The 18654-nt window shown below is 41.9% G+C and overlaps 1 protein-coding gene across 1 annotated transcript; it reads right to left on the bottom strand.

Moving 5' to 3' along the window:
* Positions 1 to 7163: 7163 nt before the first annotated feature.
* Positions 7164 to 18527, bottom strand: aars1 (alanyl-tRNA synthetase 1). The gene is made up of 20 exons (XM_026365598.1): positions 18420 to 18527; positions 17308 to 17463; positions 16980 to 17168; positions 16591 to 16736; positions 15638 to 15829; positions 15138 to 15282; positions 14454 to 14599; positions 14080 to 14188; positions 13302 to 13452; positions 12689 to 12813; positions 12050 to 12194; positions 11773 to 11951; positions 11435 to 11548; positions 11055 to 11261; positions 10606 to 10790; positions 9054 to 9162; positions 8493 to 8606; positions 8195 to 8401; positions 7662 to 7775; positions 7164 to 7579 (listed from the first exon to the last, which is right to left on the bottom strand). The coding sequence occupies exons 2-20, from the start codon at positions 17449 to 17451 to the stop codon at positions 7400 to 7402; spliced, it is 2901 nt and encodes a 966-aa protein (XP_026221383.1). The 5' UTR covers positions 17452 to 17463; positions 18420 to 18527; the 3' UTR covers positions 7164 to 7399.
* Between the last annotated feature and the right edge of the window lie 127 nt (positions 18528 to 18654).

The following is an 18654-nucleotide window of genomic DNA, read 5'->3' on the forward strand; positions in this document are numbered from 1 at the left end:
TTACATTGAACATTTTTATCTGCATAATGTCCATTTAGAGTTAAAGGGCGTCTATGGAGTTTTTTGGACCACTAGTCAGGCTTCAGGTCCCCATTTAGTTTGTTACTGTACAACGGTAAACATTCAAAACAGGTTCCTGCCAATGGTTTCAAATTATTCCACTCATGCATGCATAAATCGAGCACAGCTAGAAGCTTAAAAGGTAACTTTTAAACTAGCTTGAACATGTTTCAATAGGAAGGAAGTGAGCATGGTTGTTAGAGCTCAAACATAAACACGGTGGATTTAAGTGAATGGCCGTAAATGTAAACTGAAACTCCATAGTGGAAAAATAACTCTTAAGTCAAACACTGTATGTGGTTTGGTCAGATTAAATGGATGGTAGCCCTGTGATAACAACAAATAATAAACACAATGACAGACAAAAAAATAGGTTCATTCAAATACACACTACTGTTCCAAGTGAGGGAGATCCCATCGCTGCAGTAAGACTTTACCACCCTTTCAACTCGCTTTCTTAGAGTTGTAGTTTGCAAAGTACATGTATGTGACAGGTCTTAAACTTCCCTCTGCCTTTCCTGTATTTGTGTATCTCTCAGTCAGCTCCTGCAGGTGACTTCAGTTCAGATTATGTCATTTGGAGGACATGCGGTCCGCCGACACTACAAACTCTGTAGTATGAACGACCAAGATGACATCACGTGAACTGCTAAACTCCATCAGATGATGTCACCCGAAAAAGTTTCTCAGTTCAGATTGCGTTATGTAATCTGGTCTTTGAACTAGAAGCTTTTTCATGTAAGTGAAGTCAGAGGCAGGTTTAATTCCATTAACATAGACTTACTTCCCAAACGAGAACCACAGAAATCATTGAAGCTGCCCTTTAATGGTCCTTTACCAGAACAAAAAGCTGGTGTATTACTTTAGTGACTCATTATCTGTTATATATAGAAAGCTAAAAAAAAAAAAAAAAAACCTGCCATCTCTAAAATAGTCGGAAAGTGAGCTGCATTTGTGAAATAGAGGCTGTGTAGGAATCCGAGTGCCAGCCGCTGCAGCAGATGGCACATTAATGAGCACAGAGCACGTTGTTGGGTCTGATGTTAAATGTTAAGGGATTTAACCATGTGACATCACAAGGCTTATTCTTATGTGTTTTAAGTGCTACATGTAGCTTAACCATCACTTTTGCAGAAAAAACAACCGCACTGAGGAGGGTGGTGTCACACAGGTGTCATACTGCCCCCAGCAGATGATAAGAAGAACTGTGCCTCCTGTGCTCTCATCCTTTCTGTCAGTGTGCTCTCATGTTATCTTTGGATGACTTAGTGTAACCACATGTGACTCTCATGTAATACTGTTGTACTCTATCTGCTCTCAATGTTTTTAATCCTGCTTTGCACATGGCAGGTTTTATAGGATGCTGTAGTGTGTCGAGTGTCGAGCTGGGCTCATTTGAAGAGTCTATGTGGCTGAATCTCTACATATTGTTTGCGTTATTTCTCACACACACACACACACACACACACACACACACACACATTCATGCTTTCGTGCCTTGTCCTGCTGCTGGACGTCTCTCGCCTGCAGCTGCTCCATCGGCAACACACACCTGCTACTTTGGCATTTTTTCTCTCTCACACACGTTTGTCTTCTGGCTGAGAGCTGTGCCTTCTGAGCTGTATACACACACACACACACACACACACACACGAAAACGCTCACTCTGCCTTCTGCTCGGGGCACAGACGCCTCCCTCTCTTTACTTCGTACCGCTTTGCACACTGACATTGTTTTGTTTTTTTTGTTTTAAAGATCGCTGTAGGCTAAAAGAGACTCGTGACTCGCAGTGTGACTTGCTGTGAATTCATATGAGGCCGTTTGCTGCTGTTTTGAACATATTAAACATACTGTAGTTACTTTTGAGGCATCTCTCCACATTTTCTACACAGCAAGGGATTGCAAGAAACATTAAAGGGTCATCTGCTGGATCCAAGCCCACAGTACTACAAGCGCCTGTCCTATCTTTCTGCATCTCTCTGAGTTGTCAGCTACAGAGGTCCTGGGCTATTGATGTTTCTTCCCCGGGATGCTCCTGTGCCCCCAGACAGCCGAGACCCTGTTCCCGTAAAGGAACTGTTATCAGCTTCTTTAATTTGTCACAGTTGTAGACCAGAACATTGTGATCAGATAGTGGGAGAAGCAGGGTGATCCCTCACTGCTGTACTAACCTAAATTAAAGTGGAGGGTTTTTTTTCCTGCCTACAATACATGACACAGATCTGAGTGTTCCCTGTAGCATTTCTAAACTAAAGTAGGTCTTTTCTCCTGTCGCTGACCCAATGCACTGCTTTTTTTTAAAATTTCTTTCTTTCTCCAGAGTTGGTTCTTAAAATAACCATGAACAAGTACCCGTTCTGGTAATTTAATCTGTCGTAGCTGTGTTCAGGTACATCAATCAGGAAATAAAGAGCTGCATCAGTTGAGAGAATGATTGTGCGACCGCAGTGATTAACACCCGCAGGAATGAAGATCAAGATGTTATTTTGAAATTTAAGGCTCTAAAACATTAAAATCATCTTTGTTCTGCTATAATGACAGAAGAATCCAGGTTGATCTCACCTGCACAACTATTTTCCTGATGTTTTGTCTCACCCTCAAACACCTTTTCAGCAAAACTACAAATATTTAAATCATCTGAAAACATGCTATTGAGCCTTGTATGACTACACAAAGGCACAATTTCCATATTCCTGAATTTAAAAAAAGAGGCATGTTAAACCCCATAAAGATGATATGTAATTTATGTTTTTTGTAGGGAGGTTAAAAGGACATACACCTGTTCACCTAAAGGAAAAAGACCCTCAACATAGGAGCATTGCAGGTCCTGGCATGCATCTGTATTTAGGGGAATATTTTGACATTTGGGGAATTATTATTTTTTACATGTTTATTGCTTAATTGATGAGAGTAAGATGAGAAGATGAACCCCACTCTCCCCCACTAGACTAACACCATTGTTTTCACCTAACTCTCAACAAGAACGTTAATAATCACAGTTCCCAAAATGTCAAACTGTGTCTTTAATTGCAGTCTAAGGGGCAAATGTGGTTGCTTTGTGTCTAGCTGCAGTACATCAGGCTTTTATTACTGTAAGATAGTAATCAGAACCTCATTACTGAGCTGGAGTTCACACAAAATCCCAGAATTGGATCCATTTGTGTTGTGTGTCGAGGGGTGGAACACTGTAGGAAGCGTCTCCAGCTGTAACAAAAGAGACTCTGTGCCAGGGAAGAGGAAACCTCAGCTCTTGTGGCTTGAAAACACTTCTTTTTTAACACCGCTCACATCTCCTCGACCCGTTTCTTTCCTGTTGCTATGGAGAAAGCGCGGCGTCGAAGCGGAGAACAGGACTTTCACTGACTGTTAAGAGAAAGAGCTTCAAGGAACAAGTACATGATGATCAAAACGCTTTTGCTCCAGGCCTTTGGCATCGTGACATCGCCTGCGACTGTTGGCAGCGTGCTGTGGCGTTTGAGGCTGAGGTGAGAACAGCCTCCAGGCAGCTCGCTGTTCATCACTTCACTGGTCTGCATTGAAGAGAAACAGCTCTTTAGCAGCAGTCACGGAGCTGCACACTGCACATATCACGCTGTCTCTGTGGACTGTAACACTAACACTCATACCTCTGCCAGCTGTTACACACATAACACCTAATACTGGACTTATGTAGTCAGATTAGAGGCTGCTTGGTGAATGCAGCTACTGGAATAGTTGCAGGTGGCTGGTTTAAAACACACTGTAGGATAAGTGGAATCTGTCCATGTGGGTGGCTTCCTGCTGTCTGGGTCTGCCATCGTCTAGTCCCAGCTTTAATGTCTCCTTCTTCAGTAGGACTCCCTTTTGGACAAGGCAATACACGTGTATTTACTACATCGAAGCATCTGTAGGATATGTGATCAGACTCTTTGTATTTTATGCCATTGTGCAAAATAAAGGTTCATGAAACGCAAGGGGAGTTTTGATTCCTGTTCTTTTTTTTTTTAGTGATGGTTTTGTTAAGACGCACAATAAATCAGGAAATAAAATAATTAAACATAACTAGTGTTCTGGATTTAAATGAGGTTTTTACTTGCCTGTACTATAGCTGATTGCTCCCATTATATGTGATTTGTACTTTCATGCACTACACTTGAAAACGTCTGACTCCATTTACTTTACATCAAATATTTTGTTAGTTTTCAGATTAAAATGAGATCTGTTCATAAAAATCTAAAAAAAAAAATCTTAATATTTTAAGTATTTATGAAGCATGAAGTCATTCAACTCATTTATAGTCTGAATAATTCATCTATTTTTATAAAATACAGCCAATCCAAATACGTTACCAAACCAATCAGTTATTTGCCCTGTTTGAAGGATTACTATAATGATTACTTGTGAGAGACTAGTTGAGGCTCTAGACAGGAGACCACAGAAACCTGTCCTCACAGCTAACTGGACCTCTGAAGCTGAAGACCTGCTGTTAATTAAAAAGAGTCACTAGATGTCAACACTGCCTTGGATCCAAGCAGCAGTTTGACGAGTCCAGAAAGGAAGTACTAACCTAGGTAGCATGGAGACATTTGTACTGATTGGTTGAGGCTCTCAACTCACACAAGCATCATTTCTACTTGAAAATCAGTTTAATTAGCATCTTTTCTTTTGTAGAAATATCTTCTCGCTGGGCTGGTGAAGACTCTGCAAGTGCTGTCTTTGGCAAATACTGGGTTGTGGCTGAGGACTTTAATAACCACGATGATCCGCTTGTGGTTTCTGAACACAGACAGATATAAAACCACATCACATAAAACCAGGTGAAAAGAATGAAACCAGGACAAACAGTGAAAACAGGAAAAGTGTGATCTGCATCTGGTTGTCATCAGTTTCAAGTCCACAGGGAGAGAAAAGGTCTGTCGGGCAGAATTTTACTGTCAGAGGAAGATGTAGGGAGGAGCTGTGGGTACCTGACAGAGCCTGAAGAGGAGTGGTGGCTGGAGTGGGTTGGCTGAAGGCTAAAGATGGTGGCAGAGAATGCAGGTGGCTGCAACAAACACAGTTGAAGACTGGAGCTGTAAGTGGATGTGAAGTGAAAAAGAGAAGACATTTAGCAGCAGGTGCTTTGGGCGTAGCTGTGTGTGACAACTTTAATAGAAGTTAGATGTGGATGTCTGGCCAGCAGCTGGTCAAGGCTGTAGATGGAGGATCAAGCCGCAGCTGTCTCAGGTGGACTAGTGTTAGTATTAATGATGAGGACGAGGTTGCAGTGAATGTTGCTAGACAAGTTTGAAACCTAAATACAATATTTTAAAACGATCAATGTGTGACTTACTTCACTTGTTCTTTGGGGGACACAACATGCAACTTACACAGCCTGGACGTCCTCTAGAGTGCAGATTACTGGCTGACACTGCAGGCGGAGTAATTATTTTGTAAGGGCCTTTACAAATCTAGTGGTGGAGGACATTGAATTTTATCAGCAGATGATTTAGGTGGTGGATGGGTTTCCAGCTGTCTGCTAGAAGTTGCAGGTAGAGGTGGAACTGCAGGTTTCTGGCAGAGGCTGCAGGTGGAGGATTTGAGTCAGGCAGCTTTTACTGACTGGAAACAAACTGTTTGAGTTGAACTAAAGGACGATCTGACTTCAATTGTCAATTGATTGTCATTAGCGTTGATTGGACAACAGAGAGGAAGCATAGGTGGATGCTGTGGCAGAGGGAGATGATATGTGGAGGCCTGTTCTCATTTGCAGAGGGGCCAGAGGGAGGAGGGGTGATGTGCAGAGATTGTGAGGCATCAGTTGACATTTTGGACAGGTGGAGGGATGGTGCACAGCGAGTCAGACAAATCTGCAGAGGGGTTGTCATATCTGTTAAAGAGCACTTTTAGCTCAGAAGCTAACTCCGGGACTCCTCTCACAACAGTGACAACAGATTTCTTGTGGCCCGTCATCGTCTTCCTCCTGTTCCACACCTCTTTGATGTTATTCTGCCTCATTTTTTGGGCTTCATTCCGTCTCTGTGGAGCTGTTTTGCCTCTCTCAGCTTCATCTTGACTTTCTTCTGCACGACTTGGGCTCCTCCTCAACTTAAACAACCAAGTTATGTGAGTTATTGGTTTAAAATCCGTTAGGACACACTCCTTTGTATTTTACATGATTACTTTCAATAATTTTCTACTCCTCAATTAGGTCCTTAAAACCTCAGATATGATGTCTAATTATATTCTTACCCTACATGACATAACATTCGCCTTAAGAAATACTGTGAGGAATCTGTTATCTTTGACCAGGATATGTTCTTTACATCATACATAAAAGAAATCTCTAGGACTGCCACCTGAGGAATATTAATGTAATAAAATTAGGAGCATCCTGTCTCAAAGTGACGCTGAAAAACTAGTCCATGCATTTGTTACTTCCACACTGGACTATCATGTAATTCACTATTAATAGGACGTCGCAATAACTCCTCTAACGTCTCGTTAATCCATATTATTTATACACAGTTTGAGTTTGGTGACTTTAATATGATTTATATCTAATGATCTCATTCTTACCTTGCAGTGTGATCAATCATATCTCAACAGCCTCCCTGAAATTAAACACCAATATAAACATGACAAACTTCAAATGAACAGTTGGCATTTACCAGTCGCATTTATTCCATTCCCACAACAGGACATTTCTCTGACATGGATCAGCTACAATGATAAAAGACATTTTCAACATTCTGCATTAACATTAAATGTCATGGAAGTGAAGTTACAGATGAATTACTGAACATGTTCATGATCATTTTATACAGTTAATTTAATTTGCTAAATTAACCAGCTGACTTATTACACAATCAGATAGTAGCTTGTAATTCGAAAAGCAAGATGATGATCTAGGTAAACTGTGTACAACTAAAGTCCAATGAATCACAAGACAGAACTCAGGCTTTCACTCACACACATGGACGGAGCCACTGGAGCCAGCAGAGGACCCACTGTAACCTGTACCTACATCAGCTGACTGTGTGTGGACACATGCAGTAATCAGAAAAGTGGAAAAAGTGGACACGTTCAAACTTATTCCTCAGATCACCTGCTGTCCTTACTCAACTGCTTTAGAAATTCTTACTAGCTGAGTGTCAGTGGTCATATGTCAACATGGCGGGAACAAGAAACCCAGGGAGACCTGAAGGGAGAAGAAAGAGGAGGAGAGGCGAGAGGAGCAGTAGAAATATCCAAATTTTTCATTTCGAACTCAGTGAAGACTAAGGAATCTCTAACAAACACCTTATTTCCACTTGACTGCCCAACCCATACTTTGAAGCACTTCCTCCTCTCTCCACCTCCCACACTGCCCTCTCTCCACTTAGTTCTCTCCCAGTTTGAGCCGTGCAAACTCGTTGGCCATCTGTAGTGCCTCCTGCAGGCACTGTGTGTTTCTTCCTGTAGCCTGGGCAGACATGTCCTTTCCGCCTCCTTTACCATCCAGCAGTGGGCACAACTCCTGAACCCATTCACTGGCCTTCAGTCCGCGGTTAGCCACGTCCTGGCGAGGACAGCAGAAGATATCCGTTAGTGTCGTGGCACTACAAGTTTCCCAGTGAACACAATGGTTGAATGGGTCTTACCTGTGGGACTTGACACAGGCAGGTGATCTTTCCAGCGTCAGCATCTACAGCAAAGAGCATCGCAGCGGTCTGAGGAGAGTTTGACTTCAGCAGCTTCAGTGACTCATTCAGAGCCTGAGAGACAGAGAGGAAGAAAAAAGATCAATTTAAGGAGAAAAATAAAGCAGAGAAAAAGTGATGTAGAGTGAGCGGGAGAAAAAAAAAGTCTCCCAATCAGCACTATTGGTGTGTCAAGGTCAAACTAATGGGCTGGAGAGCTGATTTGGTCCACTGGCACTAACACACTGAGATACTGACTCTCTGAGAAAATAAACTGGAGTTTAATTCTGTTTGCACTTTTTATTTTAGTACAGGATGTTGATGGTGTCTCTGTTTGGATTATAGATTTACTCCTATGTATCTTTGCAGAAACATCTTTTACTAGGTTGTGTTTTTATTTTGAGCCAATATGTCAATGGAGCTACTACAAATATCTAAATCTGTGTAGAAACAGCTTCACAGTAATTCTTTTATTGATTCCAGGTTGTTCCCACCTTTGCTGAGGCTCCAGTCTCCATCTCCATGATGAGGAGTGGCTGGTTAGGATTGCTTTCGATCACCTCCTTGGTCTTTTCCAGGACTCTTTTCTGGATGTCAGCTTTGTAGGAGCGGTCCAGGTCATCCATGGTCTTCTTCAGGCCCTTCAGGGTTTCCCTCATCTCGTCCTTCTGCCACTGGGAGATTACTGCTGTGCCTATGGACTGCAGGGAGGACAGACATGTTGATACTACAACATGGCATCTTTCTGCTGCAGTGTTCTGGGATTATATGACATTAAAAAATGTCATTTACCTCTGTCATGTCAGCAATCTCCTTTTGAATGTCCTTGTTCGGGGCCTTCTGCTGCTTCACTTTGTCTCCTAGTGCAGACAGAGACTGGTGCAGGGTATCTGCTTTCCTCTGGGCCTGGTGAGTGGGCAAGAGAGGGACAAGGGCAAAAATAACAGGGAGACAAAGAAAAAGAAGTTGAATGATGAAAGCAAAAAGAAAAAGGCAAAAAAGGATGTAGAGGAGGATCAAACAGCAAATGTCTAAAAATAGTATAATTTGTCCTCGGGGCCCTGGAAGGGGGGGGGTGGGGGGAATGCAAAATGTTCATTTCCCAGTTCCCCACTAGTTAAAACAAGCTTCACTGAAGTTTCATCACCAGGGACCAAAATAAGACACATTTTGACAGGAAGACTTTTTGTTGTGAGTGGCAAGAAGATGATTCTGACCATCTGCCCATAAACACACCAGAATATGTAATCATATCATTTTTGTGCATGAGCCCTATGCTGGAGCCAATTGCATCTGTGTGTGTGTGTGTGTGTGTGTGTGTGTGTGTGTGTGTGTGTGTGTGTGTGTCCTGACCTTCTGGGCCTCTGTTCCTGTCACAGCAACAATGCGGCGGATGCCCTTAGCGATGGCCTCCTCTGAGACAATGACAAACGGCGCAGCGTGTCCCGAGTTCTGCAGATGGCTGCAGATAGCAGAAAGCAACAGCACATTACCAGCAGTGTTACACAACTGTGGAAGGCAGATATAAGGGGAGCGGCGAGGAGCAGAGCATGAGAAGAAGGAGGAACATAAGCAATAGAGACGACATTAAAAAACAATAGCGGTAGGAACAAGGGATTCTTTGAAGGGGTTGATGATTAAAAACAACATCAAAGCCAACTTCAGGATGCACAAGATCAGTTTACTAAAACCTGAAACGGCTTGGGATGGTGGGCAATTACAAAAAACAGCAGGCTTCATGCAAATGTCTCCACCAGCGCTTGAATCAGAGCTCTATGCCCATGCTGGCTTGTTTCCTGTACACATAAAATACATCTTGGAAATCATTTCAACTCAGCCAGTAACCAAACCTAATGAAAAGTCTTGGTATAATAATCATAAAAGTGGGGACGTCTTGTCATTCAGGTGAATTTTCCAGCCAGGAGCAGACACTGTAAGAGTCAGTGGAGCAGGTCTAATTGCTGGATTTAACTCAACAAAATGTTCCAGACCTTGTCTGCACAGGGACACGGCTGCCTCACCATGAAGAGACGCAAATCCTATTCATAGTTACAATTTTCCACACCACCACCGGGCAGGTCTGACACTTTGGCAAAGTGTTGGCTTCATGCACATGTAAACATTCATTCAGAGACAGCTCACGTTGTTCATGTGAGTTGATGATGTTGGATTTGTCTTAAATCAACACAAGAGCTAAGGTAACAAATGGAGCTAGTAGAATTTAATAAAGTGCTATGTCTCTTTGTTCTACTGTTTTGTTTGTTTTCACAGTTGTGTAAATGATACTGAAACAGCTTCTTGATGGACTGTTCATTCAAATCAACACTGTCATTAGGTTTAATGGCAACCCCCGGGGAGAGGGTGAGCATCTTTAAGTGTCTGAGAGTGAACATTTCCGAGGACCTGACTTGGTCTGACCACATTCAAGCCCAGGTGAATAAAGCCAGGCAAAGACTGTACCATCTGTGTCAGCTGAGGAAATTCACAGTTTCACCAGCAACCCTGAAAATTTTCCATTTAGTGGCCATAGAAAGTTTAGAAAGAAAGATTAACTCAGTTCATCACAGAGCAGTATAGTAACAGCTCCAGTCAGGACTGCAAAGCATTGCAGAGGGTTGTACTCTGCCTAGCTGGGTGCATCTCAGGGACTGCTTTACCCCAACTGCAGGACATCCATCTACCTCAAACGCTGCAAAAACAGAGCGGGTAAGCGCTTCTGTTGTCTGATGGCCAAAACTGAGAAACTTCAGAAGGAGCTTTTCCCCCAGGCCATCAGGACCCCCTGTCCACTAAAACATACCACAAACCACCACATACTGTTAATTGCAATATTATGGGCTGATATTCTTCTCATTGCACAAGTGAGCAAAGATACACAGAATAATAAATTAAGCATCATACTCACGTTCCACCACAAAACTCAATGGAGGTGAAGGAACCAGCAGGACTGTTGGGGTCATCCAGCAGTTGCTGAACAGGGATACCAATAGACACGACCCGGACTGGGTCAGGGTAGGTCTCATCAAACACAGCACGCAGACCCTGAATGGCTTTGGCTTCTGCCAGGGGGGCTTCCATGGCATACACTGGCTGGAAGTGGCAGAATATGGAAGGAAAAGCACTGTCAAGTCACAGTTAACATGAGAGCTAATATTCATTATTGTTACCAGACAGATAACAGTTGCTAGCATAAAAGTTAATGTTGAATTTTACTTTTAAAATTAAAGTTTGATTGGTAAAAACTCTCCATTATCTTTGGAGAGTGAGACACTAACATTACAACATTTCAAGTAAAACTTTTCCATCTGAGTTGATAGAATGAAAACATGTATTCATGTGTAATAAATCACCAACCTTTGCATCTTTTATCATGGCACAAGCAGCTTCCTCCGTCTTGCGGACCTGCTCTGTGGTTAGGGCGCCTTTAGCAGTGAAATCAAAGCGCAGGCGGTCAGGAGCAACGAGAGAGCCTCTCTGATCTGCTTCCCCTAAAACTGACCGCAGGGCAAAGTTGAGCATGTGTGTGGCTGTGTGGTTGCTCATGATGGGCCTACGACGCACCTGAAACAAGATTATTATGGTATACATTATTGATGGATGATCGAGAAATAGCTAAACTGAACTCAAAAAGTAAAAGTATCATAAAACATGCTGAACTAAACTATATCACGTATTACCGTTAATTTGATTCAACAGTTACTAAAACTAACTGCAAATATTGTGGATGCTCTCACCTCATCTACATGTAAGGTGACGCGGTCCCCAACCTTCAGCGTGCCATAAACAGTTCCAACATGAAGAACGTAACCTCCTCTAACCTGTGTATTCTTCACAGTGAACTCCATCCTCTGCAAAGAAAGAAAGAAAGAATAGCAGTCCCAGCATGGTTAAATATATTACTAGTTCTGGACTAGTTTTGCTGAAATGTGAGCAGTATGTAGTTTGGAGGAAAATATTAACACACCAGTTGCTAAAATTAGCTCATTTTAAAACCTCAGGCCTCTTAGCAAAGCACTGAGAGACACACACATGCACTTGTTGGTTTATTATCCATTTGTTAAGTTGCACCTACATCCTCTGCATTGTCGTCCTCTCGAAGCATGTATCCTTCATCAAACGTCTGTCCTCCCTGCTCAGCATAGAATGACGTCTGGTCAAGCAGCACACCACACTCCTGACCCGTGGTCACTTCATCGCAGAAGGCGCGGTCACGGCGAAGGGCCAGCACTGTGGCTGAGGCCTGCTGGAACTCTACACACAAAGAGGATGTGCGTGCTTTAAAGTATTGAAAATATAAACACCTCACAGAACTGAGGTCTACAGTACTTATGAAGAGGTTTCTCACTAACCATAGCCGCCGTTTTCATCAGAAGTGTATTTGTATTTGGGAGAGTCATCTGTGGTGGTTATGTTCTTGTTTCTCAGCTCTTCAATGGCATAGATGTCCAACATGATGTGGTCCTCATCTCCAGCACCCTTACCCTGGGACTTTAACTACACACACACAAACACACAGACACATACACACAAATGTTAACACCACAAAAGATCCATTTATTTCTGGTCTAATGCAAACTACCACCATTACAAGCGGGTGTTTATTGAATATGGTGATAATATACAGGTGCATGTATATTAACTCCCTCATCTGGCAGATATCATAACTGCAGTGCCAGTGAGTACAGAGATTTGACTTCTGTATGTGTTGAACAGCGGTTTGACAGCTTTCTGAGGCTGCAGCATTATAGAAAAGAAATCAATCAAACAACAAGGGATTAGCACAGGGCTGTAAAGTAAATGGGGGTTTATTTAAACAGCAGGTGCATGCCTCCTGGTTCTGACTTACAGCGCAATACTGGAGAATGCTGACACAGGGTAAAATAGTGTACCCAAGGGAGAGGACAGTGCTAAAACACTGCTCAGTAGTTTCCCCTCACAAAACAGTCAGTGAATATCAGAGTTTCCTTTACTTTCTTCCACCTCCTCACCTGTGCTGCCTTTTTCTCCTCTTCGAAGGCGGCCAAGTCCACCGCCATGCCCTTCTCCTCTGCAATAAGGGAGGTCAGGTCCAGAGGGAAGCCATATGTGTCATACAACAACCATGCAGTGTCACCTAGACACAAACAGAGAGAGAAAGAGCAGCTTGATATGTAAAGGACGTGTCTATCTGAAGCAACAATTCTTAAACACTTGTCTTTTTGAACCAGATGGTAAACATACACAATAACACCGTTGGTACATCCAGTATTTTGGCATTTATAGCGTTTCATTTTGGCTGAGTGCACAAATGATGCCGTCTCCCCCTTGGGACAAAAACAATATAAATAAATGAGTCTGAGACACCCCGACAGTCTGTCAGGTGTACTCTAACAACCGTGGAGCTGGCTGTGCATCGTTTTTTTGTGATTGAATCCACAGAGTGACACTTTGGCTACTGGGATCTGAACTTGAAGAGTGTGATCCATAATGCCAACAAACACATTTTGATTTGCTTAGGAAGGAGTGAGGAAGAGAAATAAGCCAACAGACAAACTGACATGATACCTATAAATAAACTTAAGCTCTTACACCAAACTCATCATCATAGAACATGTGGCTCACCTGGGATGGTCGTGCTGTCTCCCAGGCTCATGATCTTCCTGTCAAGGATACGACGTCCTCTGCTGAGGGTTTTGAGGAACTGCGCCTCCTCTTCATTTATAATATCCTTCACCATTTCAGGGTCTTTCTTCAATTCTGGGAATGCATTACCCTGCACGATGAGGGCAAAAGAGGAAGGGGACCAAAGATGGGGTAAGAGGAAGATAGAATAGAGACACAAGATTGAAGAAGAAAAGTACAACAAACAAAACAGGAGGTAATCATTTATAGCATCAGTCACTGACTGTGTGAGATTTTACGATTGTGTTAAAAAGTGATAAAAGCTCAAATTCTCTGTAAAAAGCTCCAATATGCACCTTTTTACAGAGAATTTAAGAATACCGGCCAAAGTCAATTAAATAAGACCGTTAAGACCGTTTTAAAGAGTACAACAAGAAAAACTAAAAGAGTTTTTCTACATCAGGATAAAGGCACATTAGGCTGGATATGGAAATATTTATAGCTAATTTAGAAAGACTTTAAATGCATTTTGCTTAAAGTCATTAATTGGACAGCAAACTGTAAGTGATATGCAAAGTGCTTAGTGCAGTAGGACCAGTAATAACTAACTAAATTTGTAACTAGTGACACATAGATCAAAGAAATAGATTAGAGTAAAGACCAAAGCCAAGAAAAACATATTCAAAGACACTTGTACTGACTTACATTTTAAACATGTTTTCATTTAAATAAAACCACTTAAGACAATACACAATTTACACAGGAAAGAAAATCTCACCAGAGAATCAACCACAACATCCACCAGAGAAGCAAAAAAGCCTTTCTGAGCTCCAAGCTTTTCATGGGAATAACGGACTGCACGACGCAAGATCCTCCTCAACACGTACCTAAACATGATGGAAACAAAACATCACAAAGACGTACTGCAAAACACTGCCTGTAACCTTGTGTAGTTGTGTCAACCGTCAAGAGATTTGTTTCAGATTCGGAAATGTGCAGCTCACACACACACACACACACACACACACACACACACACACACACACACACACACACACACACACACACACACACACACACACACACACACCTTATTTTTGCTCTGTATCCCCCCCCCCGCCCTTTTTTCACTATGAAGCGTTGATGTCTTACCCTCTTCCTGTGTTGTCAGGCCGGCCACCATCTGATAAGGCGATGGTGATGGTGCGAGCGTGGTCAGCAAGCACACGGTAGGCCATGTCAATGCCATCAGCATCCTCAGCACCTACTTTACCAGTGTATGGTCGAGCACCTGTACCCTGAAACAAACATAAATTATAGTTTATCTATGTATCAGATCAGTGGGTCTCAACATTTTTCAGACATATGTAAATACACTGGCCTTCATGAACACTATATATGTTTTCCAATAATCTTAACTATAAGAAAAGCCAATGATAATGAGACTATCACCTTGCAGACCAATCATGTGACAGGAAGTTACAGCTATGTTAGGTTATAGGATAATGTTCACAGCAGAGATTGTATCTTTGTAACAGAATGTTTGTAACTTAAACAGTGCAGTAAAACAGCAAATTATTGAATACTGTTATACTCTTCAAGTACAAAAATGTTGAATAACCGAAGCTAATAATCTAATTGATATCAGAAATTAGCCAGATCCTTTATAATATTATTAATAATGTTATTAATATTATTAAGAGATCCTTTGCCAAAACCAAATTTTGACTAAAAAAAATGATGGTGAAAGTATCTGTGGTTTTTGATTTTCAGTACTGATTAGCTGACAACTACCCACCATAGTAATATATACAAAGGTACTGGGGATTTCAGTACCTTCTGAATGGCTTCAAAATATGGCAGGAAGAGGTCAGTGTCATAGTTGGACATTTTGTTCTGCAGTACAGACACCAGTCGTTCCAGACCCATGCCTGTATCAATACTCTTCTTAGGCAGTGGCTTCAGCTCCGTCTCAGACTCTCTGAGCAAAGGGCAGCGGAAAAAACAACAACTTATAAATCGACTCACGTTACAAAAAGTAAAAAAAATAATCTTAAATTATTAATGGAGACTAAGTTATGTTGACCATAAGATCAGATTTTTAATAAACATAGGGATACCATTTGAAATGTACAGCAGATAACTTGACTGCACACATCCTCACTTCTTGTAAGAACATAGAATGTATGTAAGACTATTTATTTATAAAAATAAGACTAAGAAAATTCAAAAACCTCACCTGTAAAAATAGAATTAAAGACTGTCAGACTTTTTAATACCCATAGACGCCTTGGTTGACGTGCCCCCTGATCAGGGTATGAATGCAAGATCTTTACCTGTTGAACTGGATGAACACCAGGTTCCAGATCTCCAGGACATTTGGATCATCCATGTTTACTAAGTGAGACGCGTCTCTCCCTCCAATGCGGTCATAGTGGATCTCACTGCAGGGACCGCAGGGACCAGTGTCTCCCATCTCCCAGAAGTTATCTTTCATATTTCCTGGCAGAATGCGAGCCTCATCCACCCTGAGAGAAACACAGCAAACACAGAGACGGGATTTAAATTAATCAATGCTGAACTGGTAACATGACACGTGCAGAGTACAGGTAAAAGAATGAACGCCTATCCTCTAAGAGCAAAAAAAATGATGATGAATATCTAACCACTGACATTTAATGTATGCTGGAGTTATGGAAGAAAAATTTGCTGCTGTGATTAACAAGCATATTTCCTCATTTTTAATGAAAAGGTAACAGAATCAGGATGAAGACAACAAAATTAGATATGGAAGAAACATAAGAAGAAAAAATACAATACAATAAAAAAAGCCAACTGACAATACTTGATAATTACATAAATGGTAAATGTTTCATGTAATGTGGCATGAAAAGATAAATCATAAATAAATACACTTCATTTGAGCCAACTAGGCAGAGAAACTGGAGGAATCTTCTTAGCTGCACATAATGTAGTGACTTAATGGGAGTGGGGGAAGGAGGGGAAAGGCAGTTCCCCAAGGAATGATCACACGACATTATGCACTTACAATGTTGTGTGATCATTAACAGAAGCTGTTTTGCAGCATTCACACAGAGATACAATGCAAGACTCCTTAAAGAGGCAGTAAATTATTTTTGTCGAGGCAGTATTTCCAATAGTTAATGTAGGCTGAAATAATTCACAGTAGATGATAACTACAGTTATAATTATTTACTTAAAAGAGGCTCAAACCAAATGCTTTCATTTTATATTTTTACTAATACATCTATTTCCCAGCTAGACTCACCCCAAGTCCATCCAAATCTGTTTGCACTCCAGGTCAGCCTCCAGGCCTGCTTCTTCATTACCTCCAAAGTATGTGACATACAGACGTTCTATGGAGATACCAAACTCCTGGGTCAGCAGCTCCAAGGCCATCTTACATGCTAGTTGCTGCAGAAGTAGGCGGAGCAGAGGGATGAACGAGACCAGACAGAGGACAACAAGGTAGAAACAAAGTAGACCACATTTTCTCACTCCCAAGGCCCACAAGACAACCATACAAGTACATGCACAGCTGTCAACCAGTTTTTAGAGCCCACAATTCCTAACACATGTAATACACTGTATCAAGTGATAAGTCCTAAATGTAAAATGACAAAAGTGATACACTTCAAAAGGAGGAGACAATAATACCTTAAAGTAGTCCCCAAAGGACCAGGAGCCCAGCATCTCAAAGAAGGTGTGGTGGTAGACATCTTTACCCACATCGTCCAGGTCGTTGTGTTTGCCTCCAGCACGGATACACTTTTGGGTGTTGGCAGCACGGCGCAACCTGGCCATAGGGTGGGATGGATCAATGGTGTTGAGGAAGATGGGCTTGAACTAAAAGGAAAGGGTTCAGAAGTTTAACTTTCATTTTAGTACTTAATTAGAACATTTCACAACAGTGGGTAAAAGATCCAGCCTGATGGACGGAAGCACAGATATTTGGGAAAGATGTGGAGAAGCATGTACAGAATACCTGGTTCATGCCAGCATTGGCGAAAAGCAGCGTTGGGTCATCCAGTGGGATGGTGGATGATGAATGGACATACTGGTGCTCATAGCGCCGGAAGAAGTCAATGAACTTCTCACGGATTTGAGCTGCACTCAAAGAGGAGTCCATCCTGAATCAGCTCTTTGAACAAAAAAATAACAACAATAACAAAAATACACATTACACAAAAATACTGTAACTACGACACGTTTAAATAGGCACTTTTTATGGTTAACAGACGCTTAATTGTTCAGGCCGAGAGTTTTATATATGCAAATGACTAGTATAGTTACTGTAACAGTATGTTAACCAGAATGAGGCAAAGGAGCCCTTTTGAATGGAGTCTATGAGCCCATGATGTTAATCTTTATCAGCTAAAGTGGTGGTAGCTCTCCTTGTTGAGGACTCCTCTGCCTAAGTTTGTGTCTGATTATAAAACTTTAGGATCAGTCATCCATAGACCTATAAGAGCTTAGGTGAATAATTTGCCCAGTCAGTTTTTTCTGTGGATAGAGATAATGGAGACTGATTGTATATAATTTTCAGCCTCTGATTTCAGTACATCTTCATGTCCACTGAGCCAAACCGTAAGTCTGCAGTGGCTCTGTGCTTTGTTTCATGAAACATGCCAGAAATCAGCTTGATTCTACAACTGAATGAACTGTTTGTGCTCCTCGATACACACTACATTAAAATATCCGCAGGTGTAACAGTAACTCTCAGAGGGTTCATTTCCTTTTCCCATGTTTGGCTGAACTCAGTATTAACAAACCAAGTTACTGTAAACAACCACACGGGGATTAGTACCATATAATGATGTCAGTCAGTCAACATCCTGTCTCTCAAACATCTTGTGAACACAGAGTCATCCTGCAGTGTGAACGCAGGTCCTCTTCCAGCTGTGAACTGCTGTGTTGGCCAGAGACACTAGCTTCACAAGCTGACGTTAGCAAGCTAAGTGTTAGCCTGACCGGCTACCGCTTTATGTTCAGCCTGAAAGGACTTCAGCGCACAATTCTATCAGAAAACTTACTTTACTGAACGAGATGGTGAAGGTTATTTATTTTGACAACGCCTGAACAAGTGATACTACTCACAGAAATCGCTGTTCTCGCAGAATGAATCAGTACAGCTCCACAAACACACCGCTTTAGCCCACGCCGCTCGACCAGAAGGAAAACGCAGAGCTACTGAACACGCCCACGGCAGCAGCCCATTGGTCCGGCTCAAGCGATGCGTCAGCAGATCTTACATTTTATTGGACAAGCCAGCTGTCAATCTTGGCCGAGCCCGCCACAGCAGTGGCACAAACAGACCGGTCTGGCTGATGCA

Source organism: Anabas testudineus, chromosome 6 (assembly GCF_900324465.2).
Source record: "Anabas testudineus chromosome 6, fAnaTes1.2, whole genome shotgun sequence".
Lineage (NCBI taxonomy): Eukaryota > Metazoa > Chordata > Actinopteri > Anabantiformes > Anabantidae > Anabas > Anabas testudineus.

Bases quoted from the DNA above. Each gene is read 5' to 3' on its own strand.
- aars1 (XM_026365598.1), bottom strand. From the start codon at position 17,451: ATGGACTCCTCTTTGAGTGCAGCTCAAATCCGTGAGAAGTTCATTGAC. The intron at 12,814-13,301 runs GTGAGCCACATG...GTTTGTGTCTAG, and splicing joins AGACAGCACGACCATCCCAG to GTGACACTGCATGGTTGTTG. The intron at 12,195-12,688 runs GTGAGGAGGTGG...GTGTGTGTGTAG, and splicing joins AGGAGAAAAAGGCAGCACAG to TTAAAGTCCCAGGGTAAGGG.